Source organism: Amyelois transitella, chromosome 14 (assembly GCF_032362555.1).
Source record: "Amyelois transitella isolate CPQ chromosome 14, ilAmyTran1.1, whole genome shotgun sequence".
NCBI classification, from domain to species: domain Eukaryota; kingdom Metazoa; phylum Arthropoda; class Insecta; order Lepidoptera; family Pyralidae; genus Amyelois; species Amyelois transitella.
In genome coordinates, this window is record NC_083517.1 from 8861287 (window position 1) to 8877609 (window position 16323).

General features: G+C 36.1%; 1 protein-coding gene across 1 annotated transcript; it reads right to left on the bottom strand.

Annotated features, from left to right (window-relative positions):
* Window positions 1-3528: 3528 nt before the first annotated feature.
* On the bottom strand, window positions 3529-6879 carry LOC132902500 (uncharacterized). The gene is made up of 5 exons (XM_060947769.1): window positions 6450-6879; window positions 6067-6149; window positions 5520-5573; window positions 4585-4738; window positions 3529-3692 (listed from the first exon to the last, which is right to left on the bottom strand). The coding sequence occupies exons 1-5, from the start codon at window positions 6877-6879 to the stop codon at window positions 3529-3531; spliced, it is 885 nt and encodes a 294-aa protein (XP_060803752.1).
* Between the last annotated feature and the right edge of the window lie 9444 nt (window positions 6880-16323).

A 16323-nucleotide genomic window follows, 5' to 3' on the forward strand; every position in this document is an offset into this window, starting at 1 on the left:
CCTAGTCACTTTTTACGAAATCCTTGGCGAAAATATAGGGTGTGGCCCTATTCTTAAGTATCAGGAACTACACGACACTGAAATTACGGCATTGAAATCACACGACAATGTTCCAAAATCTCAATTCTGTAGCTTAGTTTAGGCGGAACGTACAGTAACGACAGTTTACAAGTGTCGTTAAGTGGCGCGCCTACCTGTGTGCCAAGGCTTCCGAAACTACACGACAGTACAGTAAAAAAAATATATCACCCCTACCACCGGTTTCTATTTCGATGAAACTCGAAAATGTATAAAAATAAATACAGGACAAATTACACAGATTGAGTTAGCCTCGAAGAAAGTTCGTAACTTGAGTTACGAGATACTAACTCAACTATACTATATTTTATAATAAATACTTATATAGATAAACATTCAAGACCCAGGCCAATCTGAGAAAGTTCGTTTCTTATCATGCCCTGGCCGGGATTTGAACCCGTTACCTCCGGTATCACAGAGAAGCGCACTACCGCTGCGCTACTGCGGCCGTTAAGGTGTACTGTAGAAATTACTGTACGTTTAACAATCATAAATCACATATATTTTACAGTGTCAACCGAGCTAATAGTCTCGAAAAAACTGAAAGACCTCATACAGCCAGCATAAGTAGGTTGAATTTGAGATTGTGACAGGTTGCCAGTCCATCCCCTAATAGAAGCATCCCAAGTTCCTTTTCCCTTGTTTGTCATTTGAAATCTGCATGGAAAGCGGAATGGCCGGCGCACATTGCTTTTTCTTCTTCTCCTTCTTGGAAGCAATATTGGAAGGGGACAACCTAGAAGAATATGAATTAAAGAAATCGAGGACATTGACATGACAGGAGGAAAACGAGCTTGCATATGGCGCAAAAATGATGAATGAAGATGAAGCAATTAGAAATATGTTAGTCTCTCTTCCTCCGAGAAAGATCCGTTTTCATATGTAGCAATATTTTTATACTGAAATATAAGGTCATTTCTAAATGAACACAAGAAACCAATCAACTTCAAAAAACAAAAACGGATCACAGAAATCTATGCATATTTTAATAACTACTTCATTGTTGTACGAAAATAATTACTTAAAACTCGGATGTGATATTTTTTTATAATAGATTTGAGTGCGCTTGACCTCAATCTACCTGGTGGTAAGCAAGATGAGGCCTAAGGTGGCACGCAAGCTCGAGTCTTCAAATATTTCGAGTTCTAACAAGAGTTCATAGTAGGGTCGCTTTTCTTAGAACCTCGCTAGGGACAGTTTAAGGAGCGATGCCAAGACGTGAATTGCACACCTTTCAGGCAGAAATTACTTTTGGCTACTGGTCAAAACTTTTGAACGGCGTTTCCTTTTAACGTCCCTGGTTATGGAAGCCAGTGGGATTATTGATGCAATGCGGGGACCAAATAAATAAAGGATTTTATTTGAACTTGGAACATTTTAGTGGTAATTGATTTTAAATGGGCGATTTTGAGAAAGAACTGGCACTGTTTTATTCATAAAAATGTACATAGTAATTTCTCTACGTAGGTTTAAACGATTTTATTTGAACTTGGAACGTGTTTGGTGGTACACGATTTCAAATTGAAGGATTTGATTTGTGAAATTATTTATTCACTAGGGATAATTCTTTACGTACGTTAGCATGGATCATAAATAACATTAGACCGCCATTTTGAAATAAAAAAAGCATATTCAAAATGGCGGCAAATGACATTAAATGTTACTGATACGTGTCAGCTACACGTAAAAACTTTACTGACTAAGATAATAACTCTGTTATTGCCTATAAAATCGGTCGAGCCGACGTGTTTCTGATTTGACTATGTTTGCATATACCTACATATAGCAATGATATTTATTTATTTAAACTTCATTGCACAAAATACAAATGTATAGCACAATTGGCGGACTTAATGCTGGAAGCATTATCTACCAGTCAACCATTGGGTCTGACAGAGAACTTTATATGGGGTATGTGGATAACGTATACACAACTTCCTACTTAACTTTTTCATAAGATTTGTAAACACGATTCAGAAGTGGGTTAAGCCAAGTTTTCAATCGAACCGACTCGAGTATCTAACTAAAACCGTACGAGGGAATCTAACTCAGAAAGTACAGGATTATCAAGATATTTTTCTCTCACTATGTGAGTTAAGCTTACACACATATCCCTTACGGGGTACACCGCCTTTATCCCTTACAGGGTAGACAGAGCCAACAGTCGAAAAGACCGAATAGCTTCTTCATCATGGCTTACCACTCTACACTCACAATTTTCTCTAAAACGTCAATTGAACAAAAATTTTCAGTTTCCGGGCTCCTGAAACTTGAGATCTCGCAAATGTGTATAAAATACAGGTAAGGCTGTAACTCAAAAGCACATACGTATTTTATGGGACGGCATACGACACGGATACGACTTCATAAAACCCGTACTACCTTTCAATGTATGTTAATGTACTTTGCGATTTTTTATGACATATTCAGAGGGCTATATGGCATTTGTTGTTTTTGGTTAGTGTTGTGTGTTTATTGGGTCAAAATATGCTACATACATACATATGGTCACGTCTATATCCCATGCGGGGTAGACAGAGCCAACAGTCTTGAAAAGACTGAATGGCCACGTTTAGCTATTTGGCTCAATGATAGAATTGAGATTCAAATAGTGACAGGTTACTAGCCCATCGCCTAATAAAATAATCCCAAGTTTGTAAGCCTATCTCTTAGTCGCCTTTTACGACATCCATGGGAAAGAGATGGAGTGGTCCTATTCTTTTATGTATTGGTGCCGGGAACCACACGGCACTAAAATATGCTATTAAACTTAATTTATTTAGTTACCAATCACTACATAGTAAGTCTAATGCAAAGACGCTTCCCGCATCTGTACCTATGTCCGAAGGTATTTAAGCTTAGATCTTTACAATCAAGTCAGTTTTATTATTAGATAGAGAGATTTAGGAGGAAGGTTTATATGTTTAAATGGTACCCGAGTGAAGCCGGGGAATGTCGGTAGTACAAGTATTAAATTACTTGAAATTTATAACAATATTCCGTATGGTTATCGGTACTTTGAAATCTGACCACTTCATCTCTATCCCATGGATGTCGTAAACCGGCTTAACATGGCGCAGAGAGTGTGGACAGTCTAAGGGTTAAGAATATTTGAATATACAAGAAACGCTTTTAGTACGGTGATGGAAAAGATCGTGAGGAAACCTGTACATTCAAATCACTGGATGTGTAACCATGGATCCAATACGGGTTAGGTTTACCTGCAAAGGTTGCGGAGATCAGATGGGAGACGCTTTGTGTAAAAGCCTGATCTAATCTAGGATCCTCTCCAGAGAGGAAGAAAGACAAGAAACGCTTCTAGGCAATATCGTCTAGGCGACTACCTATTTTTTCATGGCTTTTTTAATTGGGAAATATATCAGTGTATAAGTAAAAAATATTAATTTCTCAAATGACATGTAACGTTAGAATAAAAATGTACAATTAAATCTAAAGAAACTCGAATTGTAATATTGTCACAAGTAACGTTGTAATAAGCCGGCATAGTCCAATGAAAGTGTCCGCTCTCACTTGCCAAATATCAAACACGGAGAAACATGGCGGCGAATATTCTATGAGCTCGTAAATCTTCTTAGCTTTATCCCGTAATGGGCCTGAAATGAAAAACAATCTTTCATCAGCCTCTGTGGTAGCCATAGTGCCTAATTCTACGTCTCTTTGTCTTGGATTCAAAATATGGTTTTCGACAATTTTCGACAGCTGTTAACTGTGCCGTGATATTCCCGGCAACAAAACAAAAAAGAATATGACCACTCCATCTTTTTCCCATGGATGTCGTAAAAAGCGACTAAGGGATAGTCTTACAAACTTGGGATTCTTTTATAGCCTATAGGCTGTCACTATTTGAATCTCAATTCTATCATTAAGCCAAATAGCTGAACGTAGAAGATCAGTCTTTTTAAGACTGTTGGCTGTGTCTACCCCACAAGGGATATAGACGTGACCATAAGTATGTATGTATGTATGTTAACACTAATGGCTAGTTAAGACAATGCGAGCAACATCAATATGTCCAGTAACTCAATCCGCCTTAGCTGTTTTGACAATGTCAGGACAGGCCAGTCTCTATGTGATGTCGACATATATATGATCATATGTATGATCTTAACAACTATCATCATGACAGAGGCGGGCGGAAACAAAAAACGGGCGATATAATTAAGGCGATTAACGAACCGGCAATAACGAATATATATATATATATATATATATATATATATATATATATATATATATATATATATATATATATATATATATATATGTATGTATATAGCTAGTTGGAGACAACTTACATATAGTCTAGGTATATCCCTTACGAGATAGAAAGAACCAATAGTCCTAAAAGACTCAAATGCCATATTCAGCTGTATCGCATTGAGATTCAAATGCGTTTCAATTCTTTTTTTAAAGCGCCAAAAACCACACGGCACTAGCACCAGCTAGATACAAAAAGGTAGTAAATACACAAACGTTTACACCTACCGCTTTGATACACTGACATGATACCAATCGACGAACGCTTGATCCTCGTCAATTGTCTTTGAAAAACTTCAGAGTGATAACAGAAGAACAATATTCCCAAAATATCCAAAATTGTCATAGTTACTATTATTATCAAGCTCAAAAAGTCGTCTGACTGGAAAGAAAAAGTACTATTTCAATAGAATAACTACACATTTGAATGAACACAGAGTCTTGAGACACGTCCGGTGAAAATACTGCAGTGTAGTCTGTTCCGCCGCTTCATCTTCATATGCGCTTTGGAAGCGGTTGTAGTTATAATTAGATCGAAGTGATGTGACGTCACTAAGTGATACCTTGTATCCAATTTTGAAAATAAATCTATTCTATTCTATACAGGCTCTGCTTTGTTCAATCACCAGTCACTCACAGTCTTACTTATTTGTAATATGGTATCCACGACGTTGTAAAAGATACTATCTTTATATTGTGGTAAACGATAAAGATATTTTTGATTTGAATTACCCTAAGGCAACTTGAATAAACTAACAATATATATATGTACATATATATTATGACTGCTTTCTGATTTTACGAACTGTTTTACTATTTTCAAAGTTATGTACATCTATTTGAATACTAAACGATGATCTAGCCGAGGTCTGATGTAAGCCGCTTCGTGTAAAAACCTGACTCGCCCAATCCAGGATCCATGGTCAAGGGCATACCACAGGCTCCTCTCCAGAGTGGTGAGGATGCGACCGGGACTCAAGCCAGTAGGAAGAAGAAAAATTGAAAAAAAGATAAGAGAATGCTATATTTTCAGGGTTCATTTACAAAACGTCTTCATCGTGAATCGGTTAAACAGAACCTTTGGTTCTCCAACACAAAAAGATGGTGGTGTGATAGTTTTACTGCAAAAGTGAACTTACTTTGCTACGAATTTGATAAAGTACCATCCTCAACACAGCTATAACGTAAAAAACAGCTTTGCCAGTAAACAATAATATCTGAAAGAAAAAACATTTAGTATCTCATTATCATTTATTTATCAGTATCGTACAGCAAGTGTAGTCCGGTGACTGGTAAAAATATAAAAGAATAGAATCAGTCCATCTCTTTCCCATAGATGTCGTAAAAGGCGACTAAGGAATAGGCTTATAAACCTGGGAATCATAATAAAAACCATAGCCTTATGTATCCAAGTCTTGGAAAACTAAAAAGTCATGTTCAGTTGTTTGGCTTAAAGAAGAGAGAAAGAGTTGGGATCCAAATAGTGACAGGTTGCTAACCCATCGCCTTACAGAAGAATCTCAAGTATATAAGCCATTCGTCGTCTTTTAGCAAAAATATGAAAATATAAGTGGCTATATATTGTGGTCATAGAAAAAAGATAACAGAGTTAGTTGATGTTGCCAATCCTTTGCCTTCAAACTAGAATTACAGAAAAAAAAGAGATTTGAATGCGAATCAAAACATAGATTATACAAAACCGGTACTTACTTGGAATCTGTACAACTCTTGATAAGTTTCGAAGGCATCAAATACTTTCCTTAAATACAAATCTAAAGGACAGTCCACGAAATCTGTATAACTAACAAAAACTTTATTAAGAACAAAACTTTCACCCCTTGAAGGTTCTTCTTTTATGTCAAAATCAGTACGTTTATATTTCAAATGGTGGGATATCATGAAGTATACCAAACGCATGCGCAACGCGAAATAGAACATAATACTTGAACAATGATTTATTTCAATATGAACTGTTGATAAAGAAATAATAATTGCTAATCCACCTAAACAGAGCAATATATTTTGCGTTACAAAAACGCACATCAACAAAGCACATAGACAAACTAAATATACAGATAATACGATTAAATTACAATAATAGGTTATGGTATTTGTAGCTTGTACATAATTGGTCTTTAAAAAACGATCCAGCTGATATAATTTCACGTAAAATTTTGCGTTTTCCCGGTTAAAAAAGAATCTTAAATGAATTGTGTCGATTGTATAAAAAAGTACACTGTTCGTCATAAAACCTTTATAGAGTATTTCGTCGAATTCTTTCACTTCAAATCTTTGATCGTATTGGTTAATTAAATAATATCCGAAGATAACGTATGTTATGACGAAAATTGTATATAGTTTTTGAAGTGCTGTCGGCGCAGTGACAAATCGATCTTTGGCGACCACACGACATGATCCCAATACGAATTGAAATCTTTGAAAATTCTCAAAATTTTTCAAAAAGTCTTCGTCCAATATGTCTTTTGAGAGATACTCAATACTAACATGGCGTTCTTTTTCCATAGCAAGGAGTTCAAGATGTTCTCTTTTTTAATTTTTTGCTTAACAAATGAAGCAAACACATGAGAATTATTAATTTCATGAAATTAACATACGTTGGGTAATTTCTATTCTAAATTCGAAGTTGTACTATCGTCATTTCAAATTGAATATATAACATAAATGTAATTACTTAATGTATCGATAAAACAATCATCACATATTAAAAGCACTTTCATAATTAGAAAAACCGAAGAACAAAACAAATGGGCGTACTCTAAATAAACCATAGACCTTAATAAATAATTGACTTAATTATGTCAGTTGTAATTGCTAAGGGTTTTCAAATAGGAACAAAAACCCTCCACAACATATAAACAGAGAAAATGGGGGGATTTTATTCCTTAATATGAAGTGATATAAATGGCATTGACGGATATTACGAATCATATGTTTTTCTACTATTTTTATTTCAGAGAAAAAATAGGAGTTGTGTGGTTTCCGGCATTTCAGAATCGGACCACTCCAACTTTTCCGCTGATGTAACAATATAGAAAAGTACTGAACGAGTGGTTCAGTATTTGATTCTCGTTCATGTGAGGAGTACGAATGTCAACAATATCGAGGAAGAAGACAAATTATGGTATTGGCTGTCCATCGATTTAAAGTTATACGATCAAGCAATGAACTTCGGGTTCCTTTCTAAAGAGGTAAAGATGTTAACGGAACTTCAGAAGGAAGAAGATGCGATCAGACAGTCCTTGTTTTAGGAGGCAGAATTGGCTATTAACACTCTTTCAGTAAGCACTCATATGACTATTTACCGTTTCCGATCGCTGAAGCAAGGCGGCACCATTGAGCAATTTGTAACCTTTACCGATGGACGGGAATCATCTGCTTGTACATCAAATGTTCTACGGGAATTCCACGACAAACATTCGCTTAGCATCCAGGAGTAAGAAAATGATTTCATTCGATTCCTACGATCGCAAAACCTCAGTAAAAAGCTAGTTCAAATGCATTGTTCACGTCACAGTAGACACGTTCACAGTAGACAAATCGACAGACATCCCAATTGATGTTAGCGGGTCTTACAGGGATCCGGGAGGGTCATTACGTCGGACGATAAATAGTTGGTTGCACGCAAAACCGGATCCTGGAACCGTACGGCCGGGATTAATAGCGTGTCCGGCAACGTAATGTGCCATCGGAGATTGATACGGTAACATTTGAACGGTTAAATGAATTCGATGGTCTTTTGGTTTCCAGTGCGAGAATGAGTCTTTCTGTTTGTATGCTGGAGAAAGAAGCCTTTTGAAAAAGATGTTTTTAGGGGACAGAACTAGTAGCTGACCATAAAATCGGAATAATAGAAAAAATATATATGATTTCTTAAATGGACGTATTGATTGTTCTATTTATAAATACTTATTTTTTCTCAGACATTTTGAATCATGGATTTGTCTTCACCGAGCGACTGACTTTTGGTGCGCGTTTAATACCTTAGTAGTCTTTATAAATAATATAATGCAACGAGAAAGTTTAAAATCATTTAAGGCGTTTTATTACGAGTAAGTATATAGACCTTTTGATAGTTAGACGTTTTGTTACAAGGACGATTAACCAAGCAGATTGCTCAATAGACGTTTCGCTTTGTTTGATGTTTTGCTTTTCAGACTTTCTGTTCGGGATGGGACTGTATTATTCTGATTTCAATGTTGCTATAAGCTGACTTTGGTTTTTTTGGTGGTATAATTTAGGTCTTTATAGTACATAAGAGCGTGAATCCTCGAGTATATCCAAGAACGTAATAAAAAGTATCCATGAACTATGAATAGAACCCTATTTTTTTAGGGGACCAAAAATGTTATTGGTTTTACTTTTTCTGTGATTCCCAGTCGTGTGGTCAAGATGCTAATTAGTCAGAGTTTTGAATGCAACTCATTGACTCATACAAATTTGACTATTATAATCAATTTCCATAAACGTGACCAGTCCCACTTCCAACAGAGTAAAATCATCAGAGGTTCTTAAGACGATCGTACCTTTGCTAAAAAAAGAATGCAAACTCGATTCTTCAAATAAGCATAAATTTTTCCTCTTACTGAGGGCTTACTACATTTATTCTCAAATTAACGAAACGATGTTGCGGAACAAGAAATCATTTTCAAAATTACCCATTACCGAGATACGACCACTGAAGACAAAGCATTCAATCGTAAAATGCAATTTTTCTCCGAGGCGGCCACCTGCCAAGCCACAATGGTGGCTGGATGGCGGGCCTACGGATATTGACAGTTTCTTGGCAAGCACCAATTTAATTACAAGCCAGTTTTTACAGAACCCCGCGGAATGTGATCTGCGGCCAAAACTTTGGAAACATACGAGCATGTTTAATGCTCGCACCCGTTCATTATGATATACTATGTGATTTTTTGAGACTCAATTTTGCTGTATGTTTTTTATACTTATGTTTATATTTTGATATTTAACAAAATCTCTCTCTTTCCTCTCTCTCTCTCTCAACTGTTAAAAGGCCAAATCACATGATTTAACTAAAATGTAGAATTTGTGAAGTTAGAATATTTAAAGGGCGCATAGATTACGAATCTTACCCTTACATTAGTTTCGACTACTTTTTTATACATAGGTATTTTTAATTAAATTTTAGTGTTAAGCTTGTAGTCTTTAGAGCATGGCCTTATACGATATCTGATAACTTCATCATAGGGTACGTAGACTCATATTGACAACATTTTAACATAAAACAGATTTTGGAGGGAACATAGGGTCATCTTAAATATCCACTTTGCCAAATAGACGCTCTGAAAGCAACGATGACGACGCGCGATTTCTAACCAAATTTCCAATCGTATGTCGTCACAAATTTCTGGCACGTCCGAATCGCAGCCGTGGATGTTTTTATTCACTGCAATGTATAATGGCATTGTCTCTATTTGCGAAACTTTGCAACTGTTGCTAACCGTCCATCTGAGTTTATAGTCGTTCCACCTCATTCCCATCAATTTTGTAAAAGACGACTCAGGAAATAGGCACATTTATGTTTGGTAAGCTTTTATGCTGGTCTGATAGCAAGGAAAAAAATTGTGCTTGCCACTGCTTCTCTTCTTCTTCTTCCTCTTTCCGTACAGAGTGCAAAAGCCAATTAAGGGAAAGGCTAATAAACGTAGGATTTTCCTTATAGAGGTCCGATCTCAATATAAAAAAAATACCGTAGGAACTTTCGCAATAAGAGCTATTTTCTCTCTATTCCAATTTTATCAAAATTGTATAGAGTGAAAACTGCTCCTTCTCAAATTTAATTAAAGATAGCAAAAATGTTTTCATTGGCTTCTAATTATTGCGTTGAAATCTTGAAACCAAAAAATATATGTTTCTAGATTTAAACAAAAACATACGAGTGTTGTATGAAAATAAGGTTTCAAAAGTAATGTTTAACTATTAAACATTAACCAACGATGTGCAACGAACAATTATATATTTTTTTAAGACTAACACAATATTAGGTAGTATTTTATCCAATATTTTTTTTTTTACATAGATTTAAATATTTAAGATATGTTGTACTACACAGGCACAATCGGGTCGCACGTGTTTATCTCGCGGCTTTGTCCGAAGTTGAGGCGTTAGCGTTGATACCACGTTTATGACGTTCTCAGCGGTTGAAATTTTGTATTCGTACAGTTTGAGACTCACTGTCTCGTAGAATAAGACTGAATATTATCTTATTTACATGAAATTCGAAACAATAGATAAATTTGCTACGAGACATCTTTACAACTATGCAGAAAACTACGACGCAAGATGACGACATAAATGCCGCGTGGTTCCTGACACTTTAGAATAGGACCACTCCATGCCTTTCTCATGGATGTCGTATAAGGCGACTACGGGAAAAGCCAATAATTTAAGGATTTTCTCATAGGCGATGGTCTAGCAACCTGTCAGTATTTAAATACAGCTAAACGTGGCATTTTAGTCTGTTCAAGGCTGATGGCTCTGTCTTCCCCGCAAAGTATAAAATCATGATTATATATATTTATGTATGTATGTATGTGCGCCCGAGCTGTGTGTACGGCGCTCCTCAGCCGGCGCATAGGGCCAGACTTTGTGATATATCGCTTCAACAATGTTGTAGGTTTATCTCTCAAATATAACGCATTAACGGTACACTTACGAGTAACTGAGGAACATATGTTAAGACATTGTTGATGCTTTTATATTACACGTCGGGATTATAGTCTTATTTGATTGCAAAGTGCAATAGACTATAAATTTTGTCTATTGTTTCTCTAAGCTACATTTTTTTAAAAAAACGTGACTTTGTCGAACCGGGTACGTGTTGATGAAAGGTAATGTCAACGTAGCAAGTTGAAAGCATGTCTCTGACCAAGAAAGAGGCGTAATTTTATGCTATACAGGGTGTCCGGTAAATCGCTTTGCATAGTAAAAGGCACTCAGTATCTGATTCTTACAAAAAAAAGGGTGTCAAAATTTTATATTTTTTGCTAATTGATTAGAAAAACTGGTTTAATAGAAATTCCAATATATGAGAAGATACTTACTTTTTATCAGTCATATATGTATAAAGGCTTAATACAAACAACAATTGTTTTTAATTTGACGGCCTCTGTGGCGCAGCGGTAGTGCGCTTGTCTGTGACACTGGGGGTCCCGGGTTCGAATCCCGGCCAGGGCATGATGAGAAACGAACTTTCTCCGATTGGTCTGGGTCTTGGATATTTATCTATATAAGTATTTATTATAAAATATAGTATCGTTGAGTTAGTATCTCGTAACACAAGTCTCGAACTTACTTCGAGGCTAACTCAATCAGTGTAATTTGTCCCGTATATATTTATTTATTTATTTTATTTATAAACATACATACATAAAATCACGCCTCTTTTCCGGAGGAGTAGGCAAAGACTACCTCTTTCCACTTGCCACGATCTCTGCACACTTCCTTCGCTTCATCCACATAACTCTCTTCATGCAAGCTCGGCGGTTTCGGGTACTCTTAACCTGACCCTTTGCCAGGACGTCCTTAATTTGATCAAAAATACTATATACTTTATACTAAAATAATGTTTAATTAAATACAAATGAAAAATAAATTGCAAAAGCGAAACAATATCTTTTAAATTACCAACTTAACAAAAGGGGAGTTTCATTTGCACCCCCGCTGTTTCCAATTTCATTAGAGCTAAACAAAACACACGCGCTCATTTTCAGACAAATTAATGAAGCAACGACTAGTTTTAATATCTAGTTATGCTGGCTTTATCCCTGTTAAAACAGACATACCTACGAGTTGTTCGCCGCGAAGACTCTTTAACTTTTTTACAGATTTGTGATAATTTCAAAAACGAATTAACCTATTTTTATTTCCTACGTATTTGAAAATTCTAATGACAGTTTCAACAAACATTTTTAATTTCATCAAAATCAAAGCGACTATTCGAAAGTTATCGCGTTACAAATATACATACATTAAATTGATTAGTTGTACACAATAGTTGATTAGTAGACCTCACTTGCTTCGCTCGCTGGGTCAACTAATAAACTAATATAAACAACTAAACTTTAGGTACACAAATCTCAGGGAAACAGTATTTATTTCATAATTTAACTTATGTCCTTATTGATACATATACATCCTACTACTATTATAAAGGCGAAAGTTTGTATGGATGTATGGATGTTTGTTACTCTTTCACGCAAAAACTACTGAACCGATTACCATGAAATTTGGTATGTAGGTAGTTGAAGACCCAGAATAACACATAGGCTACTTTTTATCCCAGAGTTCCCACGGGATTGATAGGGTTTCCATGCGGACGAAGTTGCGGGCGGCCTCTAGTACATTTATAAAAGTACGCCTCTTTCTAAAGGGATAGGCAGAGACGACATCCGTCTACTTGCCACGATCTTTGAATACTTCTTTTGTCTCATGCACATCCATAACTCTCTTCATGGAAACTCGTCCAGTTAGGTCTACTCTTGACCTGACTTTTCGCCAGGACGATCTCAATTTGTATGTACTTTGTTTCAACGTGAAATGAAAAATGCACAGACATTGACACATATATAACAAACCTACAGTTTCATCATTAGGGAAAATAAAATCTAGACGTAAAAGTTTAAAGTTCTATTTTTCGAAGTTTGTATTACTTATTATTATTCAAGGGACTGATATAGGCACATTAATATGCGTTAAGATAAATTCTATGCGATAATACTATACTTACGTTCCCTACCTATTTAAGGTCTATCGCACTAGTCCCAAAGAGTTGTCTTATGGTTCATTAAAAATACGATGCATTCGAAAGACGTTCAAAAAGGGTACATTTAACGAGATGTCGCATGCCCTTAGGTATACATTTCAGCGTTTCCATACTTTGAAAGCTCGCAAATTTACAAGTAAATTGAAATATTACGGTCGAGACAGCCGTATGCATAACATTGTCTCGACTAGGTGGGGTAACTTAGTGTGCCTTGTAATGCAAAGATTTCCATAGAGAGGAACATTAAATGAAGTAAACATAACATAGGTATTATATATACCTATTTTGGTATTATATTACCTTTTAAGAAGAATTTACCATAAAAATTAAAATAATTGAATACCACTTAATCAATACATTTAATTGATGAAACACTATACTTAAAAACCTAAAGTACTGTACCAACTTCCACGTTTTTTTCTCATGTAAATTATTAGCATTGATTAAATTAAGTCCGTTTCCTCGTCTCTGATTGTTGATCTCTTATCATTTAATCTTGTCGTACCTGCAACAATTTTTTATTTATCATTTTCATAACATTAGGAGCATGGGAAATTGATTCAAAAGTACACCTATATAGGCCTCCCACGCGCGATTCTGCCTCGCAGTTATATTTTTTGTTTTAGATTAGATTTCTAGGTTTATTGTATTCGACTAGGATTAACGTCTTCTCATAAATCTATATTCATAGAAGAGGACACAAACTGACTGATTGACTGACTGACACGTCAAAACATAACTGAACCATTAAGTTTGCCATAACATAAAACATATAATTACGTCTTAGTCTCCTACGTGGTAAACGTGGCCTTACTTTACCTATACAAACTATCTTCAAATATTGTCATATTCAAATCCATAGTAATTTTTCTCAACTCAAAATCGAAATCAGAAAAATGCTTACCAACAATATCGAAATTCGGGAACGGCTTACACAATTCCTTCGCTAATACCCTGGACATTTGTTCCTGGCTCGTTTCCATTTATCCCGGATCTGCATAAAAATGCATTTCAGTGCATTCTGTACTGCCGCCGACCGTGTCGCGTTTTGTAAAACAGACACGCGACTTCTAAGGAAATCTAGATAAGTATTTGTCTATGTGTGTTTTAGGTTTTATATTTATTTACGAGTAAGTACCATTAAATCTATGTCTTTCAGTGTTTGCGAGATTGTTGGCTATGTGTACCCCGTCAGGGATAAAGACGTGATTTTGTGTATGCATGTTAATCTATATTTCATGACAACTAGTTGCTGCTATTAAAATTTTATATGTTAGTGTTCCTTCTGGCTTATGAAAGCACAGTTTTAACTTTTTTTTTAGTAATTAGAAATATAAGTGAGAGAAGAAGTACCTAAATATATTTTTCTTCAAAAAAGCATTTCAGCGACCTCGCATAACGAGCAGCAATTATCAAATAAGGTAGGTACCTATAATAGCAGAAATTTGATATGTTACTCGGCGACCCATCTGAAAACTGGCGAGCGCTTGCCACGTAAGATCTTTAATATTACAACAGCGGGTTACCTCAACAAGGCGCTCCGCCGTCGAGACACGGCCAACGACGCTCATCCATCATGCTGGCATGAAGATGACATTAAAATAGGGTTGCCAACTAGTGCATTGTAAGAACTACGAAAATTATGAAAAGGCTTCATGATGGAATTGGAATTCAAATAGTGACAGGTTGCTAGCCCATCGCACTACCACTAGGAGGAATCCCAAGTTTATAAGTCTAAACTTTAGTCGCATTTTACGACCTCCATGGGAAAAATATGGAGTGGTTCTATTGTAAAGTGCTGGATACCACATAGCACAAATAGAAAAATAAGCTCTAATTCAGAGATGAAGTAGGAAGAGAAAAAATATATCGATACTCGGTGTCGAGAAAATTAAACTGCCTAGCTCCCTCTATGTTGTCTTATCTTCAAACAAAATTTCAGTTTTCTTCGACCAATCGTTTTAGCTATTAGTAATGGATCTTTCGGCCAGGTATTTGTTTGCTTGTTCATACTTCATTGTACCTACGTAACAGAGTTTTTCTTTTATACAAGAGACAACCCTACCGTATATCTGTGGCGGGGCGCGCTATCGATTGTCTGTGTAACTCTTTTGTCCGCTGTCGCTCCCTAATGGACTTCCAGGCGTCCTGATTGATATCCCACGAGAATGCTTTGTGTTTAAAATAATTAATTATTTCTGTCTTCAACTTCATTAATTTATTTTTGATGTTTTATAGTAGCTTCCATGCTGGAAACTCTCTTCCTGTAAACATTATAAAAGTAAATCATGCTAACAATCTTGGGATTCTTTTCATATGCGATGATGGCTAGCAATGTGTAACTATTTGAATCTCAATTCCATCATTAAGCCATTCAACTCAACGGGGCCTTTCATATACTACCTATTGGCCTTGTCTAATCGTAAGAGTAATAAAGTCTTGATTGAGAAGATTATATGTATTTTAGTAATTTTTTAGATTCAAGGTCACGGAAGTCAGACAACCGCTACGTGTAATTTCCTGCCTTATATACCCATCCAATCCTGGCACATGATCACAGTCGGACCCTTGGCTTTCTCCAAGAAAGAATCAGGAGGAATAAACGCCAAGACCTAGGTATATGAGGATTAGTAGATAATCAGTGGTCGAACGGTAAAGGTAGCTGAATAGAAAAGCATGATGCGTATGTACATACATACATATAGTCACGTCTATATCCCTTACGAGACTGGATGGCCACGTTCAGCTGTTCGGGTTAATGATGGAACTGAGATCCAAATAGTGACAGGTTGCTAGCCCATCGCCTAAAAAAAAGAATCGCAATTTTATAAGCCTATCCCTTAGTTGCCTTTTACGACATCCATCGGAAAGAGATAGAATGGTCTATTCTTTTTTGTATTGGTGCCGGGAACCACACGGCGTATGTACCTACATTACTTTAATTGTTAACCTAATGCTCTTATGGAGTAAAATTAAAAGGAAACGTGAACGTTCACGAAAATGAAAGTGTTACCATGATCTAATGTGGGTTTAGGTTCCCCTATAAAGTTTGCGGCGGTCGACAGGACCTGAGTCGCCTCACGTAAAAACCTGACTCAATCCTGTGGGAACATCTGAAACGTCACACGGTTAATCACATCAAGAATATGATGCGCTCAGCC